The 26,989-nt window shown below is 49.3% G+C and overlaps 2 protein-coding genes across 2 annotated transcripts in view; one reads left to right on the top strand and one right to left on the bottom strand.

The window, feature by feature from the left end:
• The window catches only part of LOC131928467 (selenoprotein S-like), a 44,712-nt gene that overhangs the window by 8,273 nt on the left and 9,450 nt on the right, over positions 1 to 26,989 (bottom strand). The window lies entirely within an intron of this gene.
• On the top strand, positions 6,654 to 26,345 carry LOC131928468 (uncharacterized). Its single transcript, XM_059284531.1, has 3 exons — positions 6,654 to 6,803; positions 21,930 to 22,103; positions 26,163 to 26,345. The coding sequence occupies exons 2-3, from the start codon at positions 21,933 to 21,935 to the stop codon at positions 26,295 to 26,297; spliced, it is 306 nt and encodes a 101-aa protein (XP_059140514.1). The 5' UTR covers positions 6,654 to 6,803; positions 21,930 to 21,932; the 3' UTR covers positions 26,298 to 26,345.

Here is a 26,989-nt window from a genome sequence, read left to right as displayed (position 1 = left end):
CAAGAAATAGACTCCAATAGCCTGTACCTAGCCAATAGCTAGCAAGAAATAGACTCCACTAGGCCGTACCGAAGCTGTGTTTTAATAAAGTCTCCAGTCAGCGTATCCATCCAGCCAGTGACGTCAGGAGATTAAAAGAGCAGACGACTGAACACAGTCACGAGATGTTGACGACAAAATGTCCCCATCTTGTCCAGAGCTTACAAAAGCTGAAAGTCGAGAAGTGGCACAGATGAGGCTGCCTGTATTTGGTGTCCACCGGTAATTACCCGCCTCAAGGGGCGCGCCCTCTACAGTTCCACCCCCTCGTCAATTTGCGGCACCGAGCAGAGACCGGCGAGCGCCCGGCCGCACGGTACGGCTGGCATGACAGGGGCAGATTAATCATACACGGCCGGGAATTAGAAAGCCAGTGGTCGCCCCTTTGGTTCACCTGTTACACGGTTATGGTCCACGTGTCCTATTTAAAGCCGGCTTCATAACACTGCCGGACGGTATCGATTACAAGACCGTATCGCGTACCGGACCGTATTGAGTACGCTATCTTCATGTTAATATCTATTAAAAAGATCATTCTACCGTTTCGTCCCCGAAATGATACCTTAATGATATCGATTCCTTAGTGGTATCGAGTAATTTAAGTATCGTAAGGATAACGAGTCTTAATTTGATGACATTGTGTCCTGGCTGCAGGTTTGGACATTTCCGGTTCAGGTGAACCACCCCCCCCCCCCCCCGACCTGGTGTGATGCAACTAAATAGTTTCAGTTCATCATCAATGGTGGTTAACATCTACACGACCCTTCTATTGTCACTAGAACAACCATTCAGCAACCCTGAACCCGACAACCCTGAACCAGACAACCCTGAACCAGACAACCCTGAACCAGACAACCCTGAACCCGACAACCCTGAACCAGACAACCCTGAACCCGACAAACCCTGAACCAGACAACCCTGAACCAGACAACCCTGAACCAGACAACCCTGAACCAGACAACCCTGAACCCGACAACCCTGAACCCGACAACCCTGAACCAGACAACCCTGAACCAGACAACCCTGAACCCGACAACCCTGAACCCGACAACCCTGAACCAGACAACCCTGAACCAGACAACCCTGAACCAGACAACCCTGAACCAGACAACCCTGAACCAGACAACCCTAACCAGACAACCCTGAACCAGACAACCCCTAACCAGACAACCCTGAACCAGACAACCCTGAACCAGACAACCCTGAACCAGACAACCCTGAACCAGACAACCCTAACCAGACAACCCCTGAACCCGACAACCCTAACCAGACAACCCTGAACCAGACAACCCTGAACCCGACAACCCTGAACCAGACAACCCTGAACCAGACAACCCTAACCAGACAACCCTGAACCAGACAACCCTGAACCAGACAACCCTAACCAGACAACCCTAACCAGACAACCCTAACCAGACAACCCTGAACCAGACAACCCTGAACCAGACAACCCTAACCAGACAACCCTGAACCAGACAACCCTGAACCAGGACAACCCTGAACCAGACAACCCTAACCAGACAACCCTGAACCAGACAACCCTAACCAGACAACCCTGAACCAGACAACCCTGAACCCGACAACCCTGAACCAGACAACCCTAACCAGACAACCCTGAACCAGACAACCCTGAACCAGACAACCCTAACCAGACAACCCTGAACCCGACAACCCTGAACCCGACAACCCTGAACCAGACAACCCTGAACCAGACAACCCTGAACCAGACAACCCTGAACCCCGACAACCCTGAACCAGACAACCCTGAGCCAGACAACCCTGAACCAGACAACCCTGAACCCGACAACCCTGAACCCGACAACCCTGAACCCGGCCAAACTCGACCAACCCATTAACGCGACCATCCTTGTGACGACCAAAGATATGACGTCATTAGCTCCATGATGGCCACTGGTCAGCCCCACACAGAGCCGAGACGGTCCAGTCGATTACCTCCCTGGTATTGTAATAGCCATAAAATCTGGTCCTAGCCTGCACACATAGGGGGGAGAGACGTACATGGGCTGAGGGGTGACGCGAGAAGTCTATAAACCCACCTCGGCTACACACTGACCTCCTCCCAGACCTCCCCCACCCCCACCCCCCACGGACCCACCCACCGACCGCTGCAAGACGACTATATCCGTCAACAAAAGGGAGCTAACGGGATCAGGTCTAGCACAGACCCCGTCAACCAGACGACACGATACAGAGAGTAAAGAAAAATATTTGAACCACTTCATAATGCGAGACAATGTTTCTCATCTTCAATCAGGCCACTCCACCAAGCCACTCCACCAAGCCCCTCCACCAAGCCCCTCCACCAAGCCCCTCCACCAAGCCCCTCCACCAAGCCCCTCCACCAAGCCCCTCCACCAAGCCCCTCCACCAAGCCACTCCACCAAGCCACTCCACCAAGCCACTCCACCAAGCCACTCCACCAAGCCACTCCACCAAGCCACTCCACCAAGCCACTCCACCAAGCCACTCCACCAAGCCACTCTACCCACTCCACCAAGCCACTCCACCAAGCCACTCCACCAAACCACTCCACCAAACCACTCCACCAAGCCACTCCACCAAGCCACTCTACCCACTCCACCAAGCCACTCCACCAAGCCACTCTACCCACTCCACCAAGCCACTCCACCAAGCCACTCCACCAAACCACTCCACCAAGCACTCCACCCACCAAACCACTCCACCAAGCCACTCCACCAAGCCACTCCACCAAGCCACTCCACCAAACCACTCCACCAAACCACTCCACCAAACCACTCCACCAAGCCACTCCACCAAACCACTCCACCAAGCCACTCCACCAAACCACTCCACCAAACCACTCCACCAAGCCACTCCACCAAGCCCCTCCACCAAGCCCCTCCACCAAGCCACTCCACCAAGCCACTCCACCCACTCCACCAAGCCACTCCACCAAGCCACTCCACCAAACCACTCCACCAAGCCACTCCACCAAACCACTCCACCAAGCCACTCCACCAAACCACTCCACCAAGACACTCCACTGGTCTGAGGGCCAGACGGGGGCTTACACCACATCATACAAAGTTTACACAACTGAACCCACCAGACATCAGCAACAAACTAATTTCCAAGAAAACACGCAGATGGTTGCATGTGAGAGAGTACACCACAACAGATTTTATGTCCCCAAACATAAAAAACATGCACGTTTAGAAAGTGCCAGAAAATTGGCGGGACAGATGGATGCCAGCGGAAATGACGTCACGTGACACTGATAAGCGGGAAGATTCGAAAGAGCTCCCCTGGGGCGCGGCAATCTGTGAGGGGAGACAACTAGTGGACACACTTAGAGACGAGCAGAGGTTCTTCCAGGCAGCTCTTCGGGGGGGGGGGGAGGTGTCTATCCCCCCCCCCCCCCGACGGAATGGAATTTATATAGAAAAATATATACTTTTAACAGTGTTCTTACCCTCCCCCCCCCCGAAAATTTTAGTTCGTCTCCCCCCCCCCCTGAAAATTTTGAGAGCCCCCTCTCCCCCCCCCCCCCCCCTTCCGGAGAAAAAGTCTGGAAGAGACCCTGGAGACGAGTTGCTGGCCGCTACATTACTCGCGGCACCAGCCAGTACTGTCAGGACGACACGGGGTGGTCCAGTGGTAGAGCAACTAAACATAAAGCGGAGAGCGGAGTTTGGTTCCTAGGATATTGCGACGGTCCCTGAGTCTTTGGGTGACATGCCGAGGTAACTCTACTTCATCCATAGATCTGAAACAGAACTGTTCTTTTAAAAAGGCCTAAGCATTTTGTTCGAACCCCCCACCCACCCCCTGTCCAGCAGTAAATAAAAAAGCACCCCCCCCCCCCGACCGCCCACACGGCTACATTGTACGTCAAGTCAGAGGTAAAACTAGCCCCTGTATCCGTCAGATCGAGGGATACAGTCGACAAGTTGTACATGGGGCGGGGCATCAGGTGTCCGCCCTATCACTCACACGTTCTATAGTTGGACACAGGGGGGACATTCGCCCTACTCTCGTGTCGCGCCCCTTGGCCGGGCGTCTCACGCTGGGGCCAAGCTCCCCCTGCAGGGGTCTAGCTGATAGGGCAGCAATCTGGTTCTGTGAGGGTCAGCCGGGTAGGGTTGTACCCCCGGGGTCCCACCTCACACAAGGGGCGAATGTGTTTACAGATTGCAGCCCTGGGGGTAGGGGGGTGGGGGGTGACGTAGATTTAAACTAGGTTTTGATTACGGTAATGACGTCTTTGAACGTTAAAGATATCTATGTGAGACCTGTGTGGAGTTGTTAACTGGCCGCAACCCCCACACACACACGTCTAACTGACCACAACCCCCCCACACGTCTAACTGACCACAACCCCCCACACACACGTCTAACTGACCACAACCCCCCCCCCCCACATACACACGTCTAACTGACCACAACCCCCCCCCCCCCCCACATACACACGTCTAACTGACCACAACCCCCCCCCCCCCCACACACACGTCTAACTGACCACAACCCCTCACACACGTCTAACTGACCACAACCCCCCCCCCACACACACTGACTCCGGTAGACCTACGCCAACTGACTCCTCTAGACCTACGCCAACTGACTCCTCTAGACCTCCGCCAACTGACTCCTCTAGACCTCCGCCAACTGACTCCTCTAGACCTCCGCCAGCTGACTCCTCTAGACCTACGCCAGCTGACTCCTCTAGACCTACGCCAACTGACTCCTCTAGACCTGCGCCCACTGACTCCTCTAGACCTGCGCCCACTGACTCCTCTAGACCTGCGCCCACTGACTCCTCTAGACCTACGCCCACTGACTCCTCTAGACCTACGCCAACTGACTCCTCTAGACCTACGCCAACTGACTCCGGTAGACCTACGCCAACTGACTCCGGTAGACCTACGCCAACTGACTCCGGTAGACCTACGCCAACTGACTCCTCTAGACCTACGCCCACTGACTCCTCTAGACCTACGCCAACTGACTCCTCTAGACCTACGCCAACTGACTCCGGTAGACCTACGCCAACTGACTCCGGTAGACCTACGCCAACTGACTCCGGTAGACCTACGCCAACTGACTCCTCTAGACCTACGCCCACTGACTCCTCTAGACCTACGCCAACTGACTCCTCTAGACCTACGCCAACTGACTCCTCTAGACCTACGCCAACTGACTCCTCTAGACCTACGCCAACTTACTCCGGTAGACCTACAACCACAACCACAACTAAACATGGGGAACATGTTCAGTGATATGTTCTTGGCGGCGAGTCAGATTATATCGCACTATTTTAAAATGGTACAAGTAGATTGGACTAAATCACATCACAATACCTTATACTTTATGAATAGATTGTTTTAAAATTCCAATCATTACCGACAAGCTAGAGTTTATCATTCTCAACGAAACAAACGATGAAACATTTTCGTCAATATATGGTCAAAGTGGGGACTTCAAGGGCAGGGTGGGGGGACTTCAAGAGCAGGGGGGGGGGGCTTCAAGAGCAGGGGGGGGGGGCTTCAAGAGCAGGGGGGGGGCTTCAAGAGCAGGGGGGGGGGCCTTCAAGGGCAGGGGGGGGACTTAAAGGGCAGGGGGGACTTTAAGGGCAGGGGGGGGACTTTAAGGGCAGGGGGGGGGGGGGACTTTAAGGGCAGGGGGGGGGGGACTTTAAGGGCAGGGGGGGGGGACTTTAAGGGCAGGGGGGGGGGACTTTAAGGGCAGGGGGGGGGACTTTAAGGGCAGGGGGGGGACTTTAAGGGCAGGGGGGGACTTTAAGGGCAGGGGGGGGGACTTTAAGGGCAGGGGGGGGGGACTTTAAGGGCAGGGGGGACTTTAAGGGCAGGGGGGACTTTAAGAGCGGGGGGGGGACTTTAAGGGCAGGGGGGACTTTAAGGGCAGGGGGGACTTTAAGAGCGGGGGGGGGGACTTTAAGAGCGGGGGGGGACTTTAAGAGCGGGGGGGGGACTTTAAGAGCGGGGGGGGGGGGACTTTAAGAGCGGTGGGGGGGACTTTAAGAGCGGGGGGGGGGGACTTTAAGAGCGGGGGGGGGGGGACTTTAAGAGCGGGGGGGGGGGGACTTCAAGAGCGGGGGGAGGGGACTTCAAGAGCGGGGGGGGGGGACTTCAAGGGCAGGGGGGGACTTTAAGGGCAGAGGGGGGGCTTCAATGTGATAATAGTGTTCTTAAAACAACTTGCTCCATCTATGTGGTCAAAGCAGTGGGTGTAGAGGTGGATGTTGGAGTGGATGGAGGAGTGGATGGAGGGTGGGTGTAAGGATGGTTGTAGGCGTACGTGAGCCTCCACCCCCAGACATGAGATGACGTGGGGGTGCTGCCATTAACTTGGCGGGGAGTGTGATGTAGATTAGACTTCTCAAAATGGAAGAAATGGTGGCGGGGGGGGGGGGGGATGATTGTGGTGGGGAGGTGGGAGAAGTTTTTATCTACTAGCTCAAACAAGTTTTTATTCTCCCACATCCGTGACGTCACAACGACAGACGACTTGGGTGGGACCAAGTGGCGGCCATCTTGTATCTGTCAATTTTCGCGGCGTGCTCAGCCAATGGGAGGCCAGCGCGAGCTGTGGGGACGGGGATAAAACAGCGCGAGGACGGGCCGTGAGCACCACAGCCACGGAAAACTTGGCGTCCACAGGGGGATCTCAATCTGCACGACAACAGCGCCGGACACTTTTCGCACATTTCGGCCAACACAGACACCTGAAGGACAAACTCGTGAAGCAACAGAACCAACACACAGGTGAGTAGACACGTTATTGCTTGGCCTCATGGTGTCTCAGAAACAGACATGTACTCACAAAATAGAACCTTTAGCCGGGCAAACTCCACAGTCGCTTTTTGTAACATACAATTTCATTTTAAAGTTAACATGTTTGCAGGGTGCAGTAGGGGGGGGGGGGGGTGGTTGTTTCAGGCGACAGGTGAAATTCCCTCTTTTAGAATTGACCCTCCGAGTGTTTGCACGTTGGCTTCTTAATTGTAATCTTCCGGCACATTGGAGCGTCTAGTTTTAGTTGCGGTATTAAAGGAGATCTATATGGAGTAAGGGATAGGGACTGAAGTTAGGGTTTGGTCCAGTGTAAAGATTCAGATTAGGGGTTAGGCTATGGTTAGGATTGAGATTAGGGTTTAGGCTAGTGTTTAGATTAGGGTTTGGGCTGACTAGGATTAGGGTTTGGGGCTGACTAGGATTAGGGTTTGGGCTGACTAGCATTAGGGTTTGGGCTGACTAGCATTAGGGTTTGGGCTGACTAGCATTAGGGTTTGGGCTGACTAGCATTAGGGTTTGGGCTGACTAGCATTAGGGTTTGGGCTGACTAGCATTAGGGTTTGGGCTGACTAGCATTAGGGTTTGGGCTGACTAGCATTAGGGTTTGGGCTGACTAGCATTAGGGTTTGGGCTGACTAGCATTAGGGTTTGGGCTGACTAGCATTAGGGTTTGGGCTGACTAGCATTAGGGTTTGGGCTGACTAGCATTAGGGTTTGGGCTGACTAGCATTAGGGTTTGGGGCTGACTAGCATTAGGGTTTGGGCTGACTAGCATTAGGGTTTGGGCTGACTAGCATTAGGGTTTGGGCTGACTAGCATTAGGGTTTGGGCTGACTAGCATTAGGGTTTGGGCTTGTGTTGAGATTAGGGTTTAGTTAGGCTCACTAGGATTGAGATTAGGGTTTGGGTTTAGGCTGGCTAGGATTGAGATTAGGGTTTAGGCTAGTGTTTGGCATCGAGTTTACTTTCGACCCCTGTACGACCATGTTCGAGCATATTTAGCTTATATTGGAAAGACAAACGGCAAGCATTTGAAGAAAGATTTTTTTAACCTCGAGAAATTATTTTATGGGTTGGCGTGGTTGGGTGTTAGAGCACACAGCCACTGTCCCACACGTCTCGCGTTCGATCCTTAAGACGTCCCAGATCTCCCAGCAATAGACGGGAGGCGACTTGACACAGTGTGGACCTTGCCTTTATTGGCGATGTGTGGGAAACAGGTGAACTCTACTTCATCTATCGTACCGACTTGCAGGCTCTAGAGTTCTTAAAATGTAATCCCTAAACTTTAAAGTCGAGTAAAGAACAGCGGCAACACATCTAATTGTAAAATAATTGGAGCAAGCTATGGGGCAATGACGGCTAATGTCGATTATGTGAGGTGGAGGGGAGGTACATGTCGATTTTAGCCGGAGTGGCTGTGGTGAAGTAAGTGGAGACGATCTAGCTTAAATCTATTTGTCGCCCAAAAAATGCGGCTCTGCATCTTGTGGCCCCGACAATATGCGGCCCACACAACAAGCGGTCCCCACACAACAAGCGGTCCCCACACAACAAGCGGTCCCCACACAACAAGCGGTCCCCACACAACAAGCGGTCCCCACACAACAAGCGGTCCCCACACAACAGCGGTCCCCACACAACAAGCGGTCCCCACACAACAAGCGGTCCCCACACAACAAGCGGTCCCCACACAACAAGCGGTCCCCACACAACAAGCGGTCCCCACACAACAAGCGGTCCCCACACAACAAGCGGTCCCCACACAACAAGCGGTCCCCACACAACAAGCGGTCCCCACACAACAAGCGGTCCCCACACAACAAGCGGTCCCCCACACATGCGGCCTTTAGACTGAGCGAAAGTTTTGCACGGCGCCGAGTTGGCTGATCTGAGCGTTGACATTAGGTTCTATCATAATCAAGGGAACTGTAGTTCAATCCATTACGTCACATGAACTTCGTCACGCCACACGACGTACGTAACATGACACAATTTACGTCACAAGACATGATCTGCGTCACAAGACATGATCTGCGTCACAAGACATGATCTGCGTCACAAGATATGATCTGCGTCACATGTCCGTCACGTCACACGACCTACCTCACATGACCTACGTCACGTCACACGATCTACTTCACACAATCGAATGGCTTTAAGATTTTTTAAAAACATGCAGTTTCAGCATATGATTAATTTTCATCACGTCGTTGTTTTTTCTTCGTTGTAAAGTTGCGCTAAAAAAAAATTAGATCCGAAATTATTATTTTTCCAATTAAATCTGACACGGATGCTAAAGAGTCCAACCGTTGCCATGGATACAAGACGATCGCGGAGTTGCCCCGATAAACCGCGCGATAAAGTTTGATCATATTTAAAAAGTATTTGCTGGGTGGACGAGTGGCGTGTGGGGGGGGGGGGGGGTCGAGTGGGGCAGAGAGTAGGGTTGAAGGGGAGACAAGTTTCAAAATTTCATTACGATTTTCGTGTGCACGAGCTCGCCATTTCGCGCATGCGCGAGACGGCTGGGAAGAAATGAGAGCGACGTTTCGATTGGTTGCTCAAGTAAACTTGAGTCACGTGATCCGGGCTCTCGTCCAATCAGCTCGAGAAATCAAAGAGGCGGCGGATGATTCAAATTAGTTTATAAACACACAAAAAAATTAATCAAATAAAAATCTCCCAGCCAGATATAAAACAAACGCGCTAACTGAAACGAGAATTATAAATGCAAGCCTGCGTAGTACAGTTATGTTGTGAGACATGGGACACGCTCGTCTGCCAACAGGACAAAATAACATTGGTTGGGGGGGGGGGGGGGGGTCAGTCGGGGCCTCGGGTTAACTTCCGGTCGGATAAAGAAAACTTGTATTAACCCTTTATCAACTGTATTTTCCTCGCCTTACTACTAGGTTATTAAAGTCCTACCGTATATTTTACGACAAGTTTTTGAACGCACTAAAATATCTAAAGCCCATTCTTGTAAAGGTTATTATATTAAGACGATATTTTTAAAACTATTATTACGGCATTTATTCTTTCTAACGCGTTGTTTTACTATAAATATGTATCTATATATATTATTTTCTATGTGGACACCATGCAACAGACCATATCGCTATCACTACCAACAGTCTGGTGAGCTTGTGTTCACGCCGAATGTTTACAATCGTAGTGCGGCCGGGTCGAACTAGTGACGGCTATAAGGGGCGCATAATTTAAACGATTTGAAACTAAGGGGAGGTAAAAAGTTTTGCTTGATATTTTCATTGTCTGTAAACTGTCGTCACGGGCGGCTGTATTCACAGGGGCGGGGGAGGGGGGGGGGGAGGGGGGGGAGGGGGGGGGGAGAGGGGGGGATAATCGTCCTTCACGAGCTACTGATAGTGTTTTAAAGCCAAATATTTTCAGTCGCAGCATTGGTATTGTCGAATTCATAAATTACGAATTAATGAAATAGCGGCGTATGCTACGCCGCGGGTCGGCTCATTTGCTTTTAAAACCTTTAAAACTGAGGCTTAGGTACTAAATTATCTGCCCATTATTCTATCTGCTGTCGGCTAGCAGGCATGAAACATCCGTTAGCACAACACAGTCATCTGACTTATCCACTTACAGCACTCGCATCAGTCACCTGACTTACCTAGTTACTATTCAATCCTGTTTTCTCCCTTTTGGTTATTGAATAAAGCAGTCTTCAAATTTCTTTATAGTACCTACTGTCATATCGATAGGTGAAAAATTACACACTATTGCGTTGTCATCAGCACCAAATGTATCGGATCAAAATCGTCGCATTAAAAAGTTGTTTAAAACCGGGGTAACAAGATGGGGCCACACTCCCACACACAAACATTGGGGCCCAAGAAATAGATTGTAAAAACACGCCTTCATCAAACGCCCACGCTAGACAAAGAATGTTCTCGAGGATTATCCTAGGCTTTTAGATGGAGAGACGCGACCATCCCACAACCTAAAGCAAGTCTTTGCCAATTTAATCTATTAAAATAAATTTTATAAAACCAAATCCTAGTCAATGTACCAAAGAAATACTAATAAATAACAAGCATTTATATAAATATACACTAAAAATGAGAAAATTAATTGTTAAATAATACACTACTATTAATACAACTATAAAGAAAAGCATGGGTAGCTTCTATATTGGAGTGAAGGTTTCATTAGATAAAATAGTGACCCACGCTTTTGTTAATGGTTATTTTAATCTTTTTTTTTTTTACTTTTGTACCAAGGGATATGGGGCCGCCACAAAAATCTCCCTCCTGTTTTTTCGGTCTCCGTCAATTTTCCTGGCAGTCCCCATGACAGTCCTGCCTCTGCCAGCTGCTTTCTGGCAGTCCCCCATGACAGTCCTGCCTCTGCGAGCTGCTTCCCCGCCGTGCGCCTCAAAGTCTCCCTTGGCCTTCCCTGCTTTCTTTTTCCATCTGGTTTTATACCTACAACATTCCCAATCCAGCGCCATCTTCTTGTTCTCGATTAGTTCGGGAACTGCTTCCATTTCCATCTCTCCCAGTAGTCTATCACTTAACGATGATGTTAGGCCAGTGTATACCTTTTATCCTCCACAAGCACTTAGTTTGGAAAGAGTCCAGTGATCTGCTGGTGGCAGTTGTTTCCAGCACACGCTGACATACAGTAGGACGTTAAGGACATTACTTTTGAAAAATCTACATTTGGCCTTGAAGATTTTCTTCATCGGCATGTTTATTTATATATAGTTCATTATTATATATTTAAAAGAAAACCTATTTTTTATTTTAGTGCAAAATTGTATAAAAGCTTTACATAAAACGTTTTTTTTATAAATCTTTTAATACTTTCAAATTTTCAATACAATAGAATGTACCAAAAATAAAAGTCAAAAACAAATCTGACCCAACTTAATGTACCTAAAATAAGCGTTATAAAATAAATTCATACAATTGTATATTTATTCGTGACTCGCAGATAGCGCTACAAAACGTGTTCAAGTGTTTCAAATCAAATGTAGCCAACTTTTCCTCCCGACACCTTTTTAATAGTTTTTTATTCTCTCGTTTTTTAGTAGACTTTTGGATTCACGTATTTTATTTTTAAATTTAAAAACCTAACGGATCAGTGGATAACCTTCGCGTGAATCGATGTGTGGGCGGGGACGTGTTAAACCCCGGGTCAGTGGGTGCACTAACTTTCTTCAACTGCCGAAACTTGAAAGATAGTTGAAAAGATGGTGTGGTACTAGGGGACCGGATGTGGAGACTGACAACAAAGTCACAAAGACGTGTCACTCGGCGTAGTCACGTGATCATACAATTCCGTTTGTTGGCTGTAAGGCTTTTAAATCATTCGTGGTTTTAGAACTCGTGAGCCTTAGAACTCGTGGGCCTTAGAACTCGTGGGCCTTAGAACTCGTGGGCCTTAGAACTCGTGGGCCTTAGAACTCGTGGGCCTTAGAACTCGTGGGCCTTAGAACTCGTGGGCCTTAGAACTCGTGGGCCTTAGAACTCGTGGGCCTTAGAACTCGTGGGCCTTAGAACTCGTGGGCCTTAGAACTCGTGGGCCTTAGAACTCGTGGGCCTTAGAACTCGTGGGCCTTAGAACTCGTGGGCCTTAGAACTCGTGGGCCTTAGAACTCGTGGGCCTTAGAACTCGTGGGCCTTAGAACTCGTGGGCCTTAGAACTCGTGGGCCTTAGAACTCGTGGGCCTTAGAACTCGTGGGCCTTAGAACTCGTGGGCCTTAGAACTCGTGGCCTTAGAACTCGTGGCCTTAGAACTCGCGGCCTTAGAACTCGCGGCCTTAGAACTCGCGGCCTTAGAACTCGCGGCCTTAGAACTCATGGCTTTAGAACTCATTGCTTTAGCACTTATGGCTTGTAAAATGACGTATTTAACAGAAAAACAAAGGATGTAGTAAGGCTATTTCACAAATGTCAGCTTCACACGCATGTTTAAATCACACCACACCGCCCTATCCCAACGTCCATCTATCCCGACCCCCGGGACTGACCAAACAAACGCCACCACCGTGACCAAAGTGTTTACATAGCGCCGACTCCTCCACACGGATGCTGGAGTCAGACCTTGTATCAACATGCACTAAGTGCCCCACGGTGCTGGGGGAGGCACCACGGTCCTGGGGGGGGGGGGGCGCCATGGTGCTGGGGAGGCACCAGTGATTAGACAGTCCTCGCGACGATCACCCACCCGTGACAGACCTTTTAGACCCAGGCAACGAGCTGTGAAAGTGTGGACCAAAGACCGGACACTCCCAGACAATCAGCCCCACCCTCACGACATTCAAGCCTCACTCACCGTAACACTGGGCTAATGCCTTACACAAACAGTGTACCCACGGTGAAGGAGAGGACAAACATCCAAACAAGTGAAGCTCTACGTCACTTAGTAATGCTACGGTCCTGGAACAGTCACTGCATTGTGAGCCCCTGTGTGTTGAGGGCCCCGCACCCACCCACTGCTTCAGGGCCCCGCACCCACCCACTGCTTCAGGGCCCCGCACCCACCCACTGCTTCAGGGCCCCGCACCCACCCAGTGCTTCAGGGCCCCGCACCCACCCAGTGCTTCAGGGCCCCGCACCCACCCAGTGCTTCAGGGCCCCGCACCCATCCAGTGCTTCAGGGCCCCGCACCCACCCAGTGCTTCAGGGCCCCGCACCCACCCAGTGCTTCAGGGCCCCGCACCCACCCAGTGCTTCAGGGCCCTGTACCCGCCCTGGGCGTTAAGGGCCCCGCACCCGCCCTGGGCGTTAAGGGCCCCGCACCCACCCAGTGCTTCAGGGCCCCGCACCCACCCAGTGCTTCAGGGCCCCGCACCCACCCAGTGCTTCAGGGCCCCGCACCCACCCAGTGCTTCAGGGCCCCGCACCCACCCAGTGCTTTAGGGCCCCGCACCCACCCAGTGCTTCAGGGCCACGCACCCACCCAGTGCTTCAGGGCCCTGTACCCGCCCTGTGCGTTAAGGGCCCCGCCCCACTATAACTATTTCTTAAAATCCTGGTTTAAACTTGTATTCTAGGCCGTCAAATATTTCGCGTGCATTGGCCGCAGGGGTAGATATTGTCTCGCTGGTAACCAATTCTACCCCCCCCCGGTGGTTATTTAGAATTGAGAGAAGTTAGCAAGGATTGTTCTATCGTCTTAAATATGAAAACGTTTATTATAAGCTTTTATATTACCAAAAAAAAAAAGATATTCTTTAAATATAATGTACGGCAATTTATAGAACTATTAAGAAATACGTGGCAAATTTAGCCTCCAATAAAACAACTGAAACTTGTATGTTCGTCGCTCGACAGCACAAGAGACCCACACTGCTCACTCCAAATTATAAACTAATGACTTGCTATAATTGATCCTGAGATTCGCATCGCCTACATCCATCTGTAATAATACTCTGCGATTTTCGGAAAGCCGGAATATTCCGGTCGCGTCGGTTAAGATAGTAAAAGAATACCGGATGACGTGTAATGTATAAAGTGAATCGCCCAATCCACCCCGTCAAAGGAGAGCTGAGGTCTTTAATAAATTCTAATGACAGGGTTGGGGACCTGGCTGTCCTGGGGGTCCGCGCGACTGTCGGTAAATTGAAGACACCAAAAATAGAAACAGTACACAGTCAAAGACTGGCTCCTTCCGCTCCGTGGTGAAGGTGTTAGCGCCAGGGCTGGGTGGCCAGATAACTTGGGTTCGTGGCCAGATAACTTGGGTTCGTGGCCAGATAACTTGGGTTCGTGGCCACAAGACTAAGGCAAGTTGGACTGGGAGTGGAGGGTGGGGGCTAAATCTGATGTATGGGATGAGATGCTGCTAAAGTTGTGGGGGTGCATACAGAGGTGGTGTACACAGGTGGTGTACACAGGTGGTGTACATAGCGGTGGTGTACACAGCGGTGGTGTATTTTGTTACGTTACTTACAGTATGGTCAAATAGTTATGTCCGTCCATTTACAACACACTAGTTAAATTTGCAACAAACAAAACAAAAACGCCCTCCCCCCCCACATAAACATGCTCATCAAACGAATCCCCCACAACAAGAGGTAAAAACAAGCTCGGTCGGTCGTCTGTTGTCTATTGATCCCACTAAGCACCAGCATAGAGCGGCCGATTCCACCCTCGTATTTAAGACGGAAATTTTCAGATAAATGGCTCATGAAAGAATTAGACAGCCAAATTAAAGAGATTCGCCCCGAGTGCAGGTCGGCCTCGTTCTGGCATTGATTTACCGCTGGTCGTCAGCTCGTGGTCATATCGGGAGCCGGCTCTCGTACCGTGAGCCGGCACTCGTACCGTGAGCCGGCACTCGTACCGTGAGCCGGCACTCGTACCGTGAGCCGGCACTCGTACCGTGAGCCGGCACTCGTACCGTGAGCCGGCACTCGTACCGGCAGCCGGCACTCGTACCGGCAGCCGGCACACTTACCGGGAGCCGGCACACTTACCGGGAGCCGGCAGTTACCAGGAGTCGGCAGTTACCGGGAGCCGTACAGTTACAGGGAGCCGGGGCTCTTGTAAGAGAAGGGCGGGGTGGCGTCTTCATTTAACACCCGATCTACTGACGCTACGATCTGTTTGAGTGACGCAGCGTCGTGTCGTACGTTTAGAAGAACGAGTTTTGATCGTGTATACGGACATGTTGTACCCCCCCCCCCCAACTCCTCCAATCACATCAAAGAAACAAAGACGTTAAACGAATCATTGAACGATGCATGTTCGTGGCCCCATCACAACAAGCTGGAAGGGAAACATCCCCAGGGAAAGCTGCACAGTTCAAGGGTTGTGTCCCATCTCACAGTTCAAGGGTTGTGTCCCATCTCACAGTTCAAGGGTTGTGTCCCATCTCACCCTATTGTTGCTTCTCGTTGTTTGTGTCTTGCCTCTAGGGAACTCATGTATACCGTCTGTTTTGGATCCCACTACGTTTTTTTTTCTCCACCCCTTCCCCTCCCTCCATCCCGGTACTAGATTTACTCCCTTCTGTCTCTATCCCCCCCCCCCCATTAGGTCTATACAAAAGACATGCGCTTCACAACGAAATGTCCTCACCAACACCCAAAAGATTTGAACCCTGGTCGCTCACATCGTGCGGGTGGTCTAGCTTGTAGAGCCAGTGGGTAGATGTCCAACATCGGTCGACGACATGGATGTAATTAAGTGCTAATTAGCCCATCTCTCGCTGGCCCCTCCCTGGCTTGACCAGCGTCCCGTCATTGCTGCAGATTTAGTATCTGGCCACTGTCACGTGACTCGATCATTAATTATGACGCGCGGCTGTCAACCAATCAGATCACTCAGGTTAATGAGCAGGGGTGGGGGGGGGGGGGGGGCAGGTTAGGATAAGGACCCTGTATTCAATCAGAGGCTTCCGTCCTCTCACACACACTCGCACACCCTCACAGTCTAGTGACGTCACACTATGCAACTCGAGGTGGGAAGAATCGGAAATTCCCTGTCAGCGCAAGCTCGTCGGTCTGTATCAGGTTATGTAGCGCCATGTCGGCCTGCTCACGTGATCATGCTCGCTTGGATGTTTGAGTCAAATGTGCCGGCTGCCCGACCGGCTCATAGAGAACCGGCTTCATGTCCGGCTGATCGAGGGCAGATAATTCACGATGAATCAGACACCACGGTAAAGTGAAACAGCGCCGTCACCACACACCAAAGTATCAACACCACCACCAAACCTTAGAACAACCACCAACACCACCAAACATAAGAACAACCACCACCACCACCACACCTTAGTACCCCCACACACTACAGTACCACCACCAAACCTTAGAACAACCACCACCACATCTTAGAACAACCACCACACACCACAGCGCCGTCACCACACACCACAGTACCACCACCACCACCAAACCTAAGAACAACCACAACCACCACCACACCTTAGTACCACCACCACCACCACACCTTAGAACAACCACCAGACTCCCCAGCGCCGTTCCCCAACAAATTGAAAACTGAACCAACCAAAAAAACGCGGACTATTTAGCTGCAGGCTAGTGTTGAAGCACTGCCTGTTGAAGAGCCGGAAAGTGTTGAAGTGCCGGCTTTTGAAGAGCCGGCAAGTGAAGACCGGCTAAGCCACAAAGCGGAGGGGTACCTGGGTGGGGCCGTTTGTGGTACCAATCAGAGCTTGGGGTCTTGAGACTGGGGGATGGGGGTGGGGAGGTGGGAGTTGGACAATTTAAATTTGAAGGTTTTCATTGTGCAGTTGTGTAGGCGATGGGGGGGGGGGGGAGACGTGTCTAGGTGAGCTGGTCAAGAGGGGATAGATCAGTTGATGGGTTACCGCTACCCCATCCACACACACACCCCTGCTACCACACAATCACACAGCCTCTACCCCCACACACTACACCGTCTCCACAACACAATCACAGCTAACATAAAAAAAAGCCAAATAACAGCAAACAAATGTACCAGCTACACTCTACTGCCCCTACTGTTTGTGACATCACGGTCATCCAACGACTAGACAGACCTGAGTCTTGCCTAATGACGTGGTTCCCATCTGATGAGGGCAATTACCCGCTGGTGCAGGGTGGTCTACCAACGGCGGAGTGGTACACACAAGATGTACACACTAGATGTACACAGTGCCTGTACACAAATTAACTTGGTTATCCTGTCTAACAAGGCGAGGAGGGGGGGGGGGAGAGGATACAAATTACAGCGGGTATAACTTTTAAACAAGCCACGACCCCCCCCCCTCCCCCGATGGTCAGACTGCCCACGGTATTATTGTAAGAAAAAAGTCTCAGGAAAAAGCCACAAATGTGTATTTGCGTGAAAATTTCAAATAGGTGTATGTATTAAATATTGAGAAGTGCATATCAACATACAATTAATTAAATGCTATGTATACATTTCGAGATCCATGTGCGTAGGTCAATCTAACTTGAAGAATGCAGCTTTAATTCCATTATACTTATAACATAACATAATGAAGTAAAATTTATAAGAAAAATCAAATCCGCTCAGTTAATAGTGTTTTTTTTAATACAAACAGTACATCAGCATAACATGGGAAGAATAATATAATTAATATGATTTGCTGTCCTCAACTCATTGAAACAATTGCTCAACCACCTTAACTGCCAACATTTATCACGCTCATTACATAAAACGCAGATTCAAGACAAAAGGCCGACACGGTACAAAGGCTGTCATTGATGCAGTCGCCAACTATACACATTATGCCCTGACAACAAAAACTAGAGAAGGCTTAGGGCAAAATTAAAAAAAAAAATTTTTATAGATCTTACTAACAAGCTTTTAAAAGCTTTGGTCGCGCATGAGATCTTTTACATATTTTAGCGACCAAAGCCTGTATGAAAGAAAGCAAATTAGTTTTATTTTACAGTGCATTTAAAAGCTAGTTATTAGAAAGGTTTTTAATATTCGATTTATTTCCTACTTTAGTAAATTACTAAATTATTTAGTCCACACTACAAAGGCTACACCTGAGAATATTTGCTTCAAAACACTTAGTAGCTCGCGATCTCTGAAAGTCGATTATCTTAAGTCCCGCCATTCTCTGTTAGCAGACGACAGCAGGCTGATCAAGCGATGGCCAGTTATTGTTACCTCCCTTTCGTTTCAAATCGGTTAAAAACTATTATCTGCCACAGTCCTGTGCCTACATGTCTTTTCTAATTAATTTGAACATCAGCGTTTCAAATAAGTAAATAACACAAGTTAGGGCTGCTGCGTAAATTATCTTCAAATATTTTTACTTGTTAATAAGTCGGAGTCAATTTCTTCCGGGGCGGAGCCGCCCCCCCCCCCCCAACGAAATGGAATTTATGTAGAACATATATACTTTTACCAATGCCCCCCCCCCCCCCCGGAGAAAAAAGTCTCAAAGAAACACAGTTGGGAGTATTAATATAAACCATAAAAATGTTTTTTAACATGTAGACATATCTTACTAAATAAATGCCATCCATATCTTATAAACAGTAAAACAATATATAAAACAATATAAAATATATAAAACAATATATTAAAAATATATTGCATAATACACATTTATGCCTTTTGTGTGAGCTTTTTTTTTCAAATAAAATGTTTCCTTTGTGACTTTTTTCGTGACTTTCTGTCAAACAAAACTGACTTTTTTTCGTGACTTACTCCCACTTGACCCACGTTACACCATGTAAAAGTGGCCATGTCTGCAACCCCGTCTGTCCTTGTACAACAATGTACATCAAATCGTCCTAACTCACCATTCAATACACTCTAGCCATGTACAACAATGTACACTCTAGCCATGTACAACAATGTACATCAGATAGCCCTAACTCACCATTCAATACACTCTAGCTATGTACAACAATGTACACCCTAGCCATGTACAATAATGTACAGTAGATCACCCTAACTCACCATTCAATACACCCTAGCCATGTACAATAATGTACATCAGATGGTCCTAACTCACCATTCAATACACTCTAGCCAGGTACAATAATGTACATCAGTGTACATGTACAATAATGTACATCTGATCACCCTAACTTACCATTCAATACACTCTAGCCAGGTACAATAATGTACATCAGTGTACATGTACAATAATGTACATCTGATCACCCTAACTCAGCATTCAATACACTCTAGCCGTGTACAATAATGTACATCAGATGGTCCTAACTCACCATTCAATACACTCTAGCCAGGTACAATAATGTACATCAGTGTACATGTACAATAATGTACATCTGATCACCCTAACTCACCATTCAATACACTCTAGCCAGGTACAATAATGTACATCAGTGTACATGTACAATAATGTACATCTGATCGCCCTAACTCAGCATTCAATACACTCTAGCCAGGTACAATAATGTACATCAGTGTACATGTACAATAATGTACATCTGATCACCCTAACTCACCATTCAATACACTCTAGCCAGGTACAACAATGTACATCAAATCGTCCTAACTCACCATTCTTAGAATACCCTATAACCAGCCAGTCTATTTTTAGCCACGGTTATCTTGTATCTCATTGGTTAGATTAGTACTTCCGGTTTCATTGAACAATTAAGGTTAGAGTACACAGAAACAACCTAGCCAGATTTTAATTAATGAATCAGACCAGTTGATTCATGACGGTAGTAAGTGGGTGGGGGTGGTTGGGTGAGGGGGTGGTTGGGTGTGTGGGTGGAGGTGGTTGGGTGAGGGGTGGGGGTGGGGGTGGGTGAGGGGGTGGTTGGGTGAGGGGGTGGTTGGGTGAGGGGTGGGTGTTGTTGAGTGAGTGGGGGTGGGGGTGGGGGTGGGGAGTGTTGGATACAGAGGGAGGGGATCAAGGCAAGCAATATATACCACGTGATGCCAACATGACACAAGTTGACTGAAGAAAGTTAGGGACGACAACCGAACACACAATCAGGATATATAGCACAACATCGAGAACCACATCTTTAAATACAATTGAAAAAATCAAAGCATGAAACGACAAGTTTTCTTATCAAATCTTGGCGTCAAAACCTCTGAGAGAATATTTTACACGCCAAATTTCTCCGTGATTTACATAACTCACTCCCGATGAGAAGCAAAACGCCAGTCAGAAGGAAGGCGGGTGCTAATCCTGACGGGCAAGATGGACGCCATCACTCAGACGAGAGACGGCACAGCCACCGGCAAACGATGTTTGTCATTTATAAGCTAAAGTTTGACGACACGGGTAGCAAATTACAAACATCAATCAAAACAACAGACGCCACGCGGGGATAAAAATAGGACAGGATTTCACTCTTACGAAACCTCTCCGCGTGGATGTAGATCCTACGGGCTGTGTGGTGAGGCGTAGGCCTGCGATGTGGGGAAATAGTTCAGGTTGTAGCAGCTAAACAGTGACGGAGCTTTACCATGGACCTACGACCAAACCTACCAAATCTGTGGGTATAATTAAACACAAAACAAGCGGCACACAATATTCTGTTGAGCTGCTGAACACAACCCCCCTCCTCTAGCCAGTGGTCCTATCTAGCCAGTGGTCCTATCTAGCCAGTGGTCCTATCTAGTCAGTGGTCCTATCTAGTCAGTGGTCCTATCTAGCCAGTGGTCCTATCTAGTCAGTGGTCCTATCTAGCCAGTGGTCCTATATAACTGTCATATCTAGTCGTCGGTGATGTGGTCCTATATAACTGTTGGTCCCATCTAGCCAGTGGTCCTGTGGTCCTATCTAGTCAGTGGTCCTGTGGTCCTATCTAGCCATTGGTCCTGTGGTCCTATCTAGCCTTTGGTCCTGTGGTCCTATATAACTGTTGGTCCCATCTAGCCAGTGGTCATGTGGTCCTATCTAGCCAGTGGTCCTGTGGTCCTATCTAGCCTTTGGTCCTGTGGTCCTATATAACTGTTGGTCCCATCTAGCCAGTGTTCCTGTGGTCCTATCTAGCCAGTGGTCCATCAACCAGGCCCACGCCCTATGCTGCCATTAAAGACACGAGACAGCCCACTAGAGAGCCAGTATAGCACAGATTGTGACCAGAGAGTACAGCCCGCTAAAGTCGGATCACTGCGCATGTCTTTATTCACGGCTTACATCCCTTGACGGGCTGCAGGTGTATTGAGAGGCCGGCAAAAACTTCATTGAAAACAATCGCCATTGTTAGACACTGATGGCATTTTCTCATTTCTAAACTTATTTTTGTCTTCCAGTTACCGGAAGGGGAGGCGGGGGGAGAGGGGTGGGAAGGAGAGGTCGGGGTAGGCTTGACAGTAAAGTTACAGCAAACCAACTTCACCACTGTATCTTTTCACCCCCCCCCCCCCCCCCACCATACGTGAACGGACAAGCCGGTTTAAATAAAACGCTAAGCATGCCAACATCTCGTCTATAAATAGATTTAAATACCATTTCATTAGGTAGATCAGAAGAGACAATGTATTTTTATTGAGTTCTGCGGTGGCCTATTTTCATTTTATTTAAACAGTTTTTTATTTATTTATTTATTTATTTATTTGTAATCTCCACGACACGAACTGAAATGAAGCCGTTAACTACCATCAATGGCGTACTCTAACAGTCAACCTTTACCTTATTTGCAGACCATGCCCTCCATAGCCGCCTACCTGCTCCCTCTGGCCTTGTTAGCCATTTTCCACTGTGCCGCCCCTGCTAAGGAAGGTAGCGGACCCTTGAGAGGCAACGCCTTACAGCAGCTACTGAGGAAACGGTCCTTAGAGGCGGCCCTACAGCCCCCAGCTGCCTTTTTTGAGGAGGTAAATACAACTTTTTGTACACAGAGTACAGGTTCGTGTACAAACACCAGAGTACAGGTTCGTGTACACACACCAGAGTACAGGTTCGTGTACACACACCAGAGTACAGGTTCGTGTACACACACCAGAGTACAGGTTCGTGTACACACACCAGAGTACAGGTTCGTGTACACACACCAGAGTACAGGTTCGTGTACACACACCAGAGTACAGGTTCGTGTACACACACCAGAGTACAGGTTCGTGTACACACACCAGAGTACAGGTTCGTGTACACACACCAGAGTACAGGTTCGTGTACACATACCAGAGTACAGGTTCGTGTACACACACCAGAGTACAGGTTCGTGTACACACACCAGAGTACATGTTCGTGTACACATACCAGAGTACAGGTTCGTGTACACACACCAGAGTACAGGTTCGTGTACACACACCAGAGTACATGTTCGTGTACACATACCAGAGTACAGGTTCGTGTACACACACCAGAGTACAGGTTCGTGTACACACACCAGAGTACAGGTTCGTGTACACACACCAGAGTACAGGTTCGTGTACACATACCAGAGTACAGGTTCGTGTACACACACTAGAGTACAGGTTCGTGTACACACGTTAAAGTAGAGGTTCGTGTACACATACACGTTAAAGTAGAGGTTCGTGTACACATACACGTTAAAGTAGAGGTTCTTGTACACTCATGAACTTCCTTATGGATTCCTTCATATGCACACACAAATTTAATAAATGACAGTAATTAGACCAGCCAATGAGAGTGCCCGTCCAACAGATGAAAAAGAAAAGGCTGATCTTTGGGTTGCGACATTTGAGGCAGTGGGTGGGGGAGCAGGGAGGTTGGACGGTCTGATGATCATTTGTTTTGAAGGGTCAAGTCGTGATGCTGATGATTCAAGGGCGGGGCGGTGGGGGGTATGGGGGGGATGGGGGGGGGGGGGGGGGGGGGGGTCGGTCGCTGGGTCAGTCAAATGGTCGTGTTGGGGTCAGTTAAATGGTCGTGTTGGGGTCAGTCAGATGGTCGTGTTGGGGTCGTGTTGGGGTCAGTTAAATGGTCGTGTTGGGGTCAGTCAGATGGTCGTGTTGGGGTCGTGTTGGGGTCAGTCAAATGGTCGTGTGGGGGTCAGTCAAATGGTCGTGTTGGGGTCAGTCAAATGGTCGTGTTGGGGTCAGTCAAATGGTCGTGTTGGGGTCAGTCAAATGGTCGTGTTGGGGTCGTGTTGGGGTCAGTCAGATGGTCGTGTTGGGGTCGTGTTGGGGTCAGTCAAATGGTCGTGTGGGGGTCAGTCAAATGGTCGTGTTGGGGTCAGTCAAATGGTCGTGTTGGGGTCAGTCAAATGGTCGTGTTGGGGTCAGTCAAATGGTCGTGTTGGGGTCAGTCAAATGGTCAAGTTGGGGTCAGTCAAATGGTCGTGTTGGCGTCGTGTTGGGGTCAGTCAAATGGTCGTGTTGGGGTCAGTCAAATGGTCGTGTTGGGGTCAGCCAAATGGTCGTGTTAGGGTCAGTCAAATGGTCGTGTTGGGGTCGTGTTGGGGTCAGTCAGATGGTCGTGTTGGGGTCAGTCAAATGGTCGTGTTGGGGTCAGTCAAATGGTCGTGTTGGGGTCGTGTTGGGGTCAGTCAAATGGTCAAGTTGGGGTCAGTCAAATGGTCGTGTTGGGGTCAGTCAAATGGTCGTGTTGGGGTCAGTCAAATGGTCGTGTTGGGGTCAGTCAAATGGTCGTGTTGGGGTCAGTCAAATGGTCGTGTTGGGGTCAGTCAAATGGTCGTGTTGGTGTCAGTCAAATGGTCGTGTTGGGGTCAGTCAAATGGTCGTGTTGGGGTCAGTCAAATGGTCGTGTTGGGGTCAGTCAAATGGTCGTGTTGGGGTCAGTCAAATGGTCGTGTTGGTGTCAGTCAAATGGTCGTGTTGGGGTCAGTCAAATGGTCGTGTTGGGGTCAGTCAAATGGTCGTGTTGGGGTCAGTCAAATGGTCGTGTTGGGGTCGTGTTGGGGTCAGTCAAATGGTCGTGTTGGGGTCAGTCAAATGGTCGTGTTGGGGTCAGGCAGGTGGTCAAACTACAATTTAGAGGTTAGTCAACATATGGTCACGCTAGGGTCGGTCAACATACACTAAAGCTAGAATTTAGGGATCAGTCGCCCTATGGTCAAGCTAGAATTTAGGGATCAGTCGCCCTATGGTCAAGCTAGAATTTAGGGATCAGTCGCCCTATGGTCAAGCTAGAATTTAGGGATCAGTCGCCCTATGGTCAAGCTAGAATTTAGGGATCAGTCGCCCTATGGTCAAGCTAGAATTTAGGGATCAGTCGCCCTATGGTCAAGCTAGAATTTAGGGATCAGTCGCCCTATGGTCAAGCTAGAATTTAGGGATCAGTCGCCCTATGGTCAAGCTAGAATTTAGGGATCAGTCGCCCTATGGTCAAGCTAGAATTTAGGGATCAGTCGCCCTATGGTCAAGCTAGAATTTAGGGATCAGTCGCCCTATGGTCAAGCTAGAATTTAGGGATCAGTCGCCCTATGGTCAAGCTAGAATTTAGGGATCAGTCGCCCTAGAGTCAAGCTAGAATTTAGGGATCAGTCGCCCTAGAGTCAAGCTAGAATTAAGGGATCAGTCAACATGTCAGCTAGTATGTAGGGTTAATTAACATATGGTCTAGCTAAATTAAAATGAGTCAACACCGCACGGAAAAGCAATAGCGTACAAAAAATCGCATATACTTTTCTAGTTTTTCCGCGAACCCATCCACCCCGAAAAACTCTCATATACTACGTATTTTGCGAGCCCATCCACCTCGAAAAACTCGCATATACTAGGTATTCTGCGAACCATCCTTGATCGGAATTCCCTGCCATAACCCCCACAAACTAATCGGATCTGACCCCTCGCCTCTATGGCCCTTGAGCCGCTGACCCACAGGGCCGTGTCAACAGCTGTCCACTGTGGTCATCTCGTCACTTCCTGTCCACTGTGGCCATCTCGTCACTTCCGGTCTACTCGAGCATCGTTGACCGCGTCGGTCCAGCGGTCAATTGTTTAACCAAGCCAACCGTCCGCCGTCTAAAGGGGGGGGGGGAGGGGAGAGTACACCCCAGGGAGGAATATCAATACGCCCGCCGGACAGCATCGATTCTACTTTTAATGATGAGCTAACAACCTAATGGGATCGAACGCTATTAAATATTCGCGCTGCACGTGACGTCATGTCTAAAAATAGCCAGCGCGAGAAACCCGAACGCGCCTGCTACCGGAAAAGACAGCGGACATTGCAAGAGCCTATTGTATAGGACGCTTTTTTTTTTTAGATTGAAAATATCAGTTGCGTCATTTTTAAATTTTTATTTTGTGAACAGACGTGAGTTTTTTAAAGGTCAGAATTTAAATATGACATAAGCTATGGGCCACACATGGTATGGAGGAGATGTGGATGTTGGGGGGAAAAAAATCGAATCATAAAATTTCGTGACAAAACTCGTTTTTAATAATTGATAGCTGTAGAGACACGTTTTCACGGTGAGGCAAATATACATACAGTCGGGTAACTGACAGTTTAGTGGCGGCCCAATACAGGTCAAACCATGACGGCCCACCAACCACACGACGGCCCACCAACCACACGACGGCCCACCAACCCCAAGACGGCCCACCAACCCCAAGACGGCCCACCAATCCCAAGACGGCCCACCAACCCCAAGACGGCCCACCAACCACACGACGGCCCACCAACCACACGACGGCCCACCAACCACACACAACGGCCCACCAACCACACGACGGCCCACCAACCACACACAACGGCCCACCAACCACAAGACGGCCCACCAACCGCACGACGGCCCACCAACCACATGACGGCCCACCAAACAAACACACGACGGCCCACCAAACAAACACACGACGGCCCACCAACCACACGACGGCCCACCAACCACACACGACGGCCCACCAACCACACACGTCGGCCCACCAAACATGACGGCCCACCAAACAAACACACGACGGCCCACCAAATGTACCAGCCCTATCTCCCCATTTCTCCGACAGATGGAGCCCCTGGGCAAGAGAGGCGAGCAGTGGATCTGGATGCCGGCCCACGGGTATATGCCGGTGCCGACCAATGAGGTGGAGGAGGACAACACCAACAAGGACACCATCAGCAACCTCCTACGTTACGGCTGAGCCGGCCTGTCATTCCATGTGATGATCGCATTAAACTTTTAAATTGACCGCTCGACTTCTTGTCTTCATTGGGGGAACTCGGGTTTTGGGAGCTAGATTACACTTATATTGTCAAGAGGTCGTCCATAAATGACGTCACGTTCGTAGGGGGGTCCGTGATTTTGTGACACTGTGTGATGAGGGGGAGGGGGAGGGGGGAGGGTTCAGATGGTGTGATATCACACTTTTGCATTATAAAAAATCAATGTTAAAAAACGAGTTATAGCCGTTATTTTGCGTTTTATAAAAAGGTTTAATATATTGTAATAGGAATCAAAATACTTTATGTTGACAGAGTTTTTTAAAGAAAATTTCAACAGCGATTTTGAGGGGGGTTGTAGGCTGAGATGTGACGTCATTTTAGGGGTGGGGGTCTCTGTTTTATATGACGAAGTGTGACAGAGGAGATGGGGGAAGGTAAAAATCGGCCAAAAAAGCGTGACGTCATTTATGGATGACTTCCAAACACAAACATTACCAGATTGTATAACACGATGATACAGCTTACCCGAAAGTCTCAAGTTCGAATTCCGGGATCGTGTCAGTAGAACGTCCCAGAAACCACCCAGCTCTGATGGGTACCTGACTCACATCAGTGAAAGTAAAGGCACATGGGCATAGTGCTGACCACACTATCCCTTTATATACCGAGG

The sequence above is a fragment of the Physella acuta genome, unplaced genomic scaffold, assembly GCF_028476545.2.
Source record: "Physella acuta isolate Inbredline_101_S28 unplaced genomic scaffold, ASM2847654v3 ptg001506l, whole genome shotgun sequence".
Classification (NCBI taxonomy): Eukaryota; Metazoa; Mollusca; class Gastropoda; family Physidae; genus Physella; species Physella acuta.
This window is presented reverse-complemented; position numbering and strand designations above follow the sequence as displayed.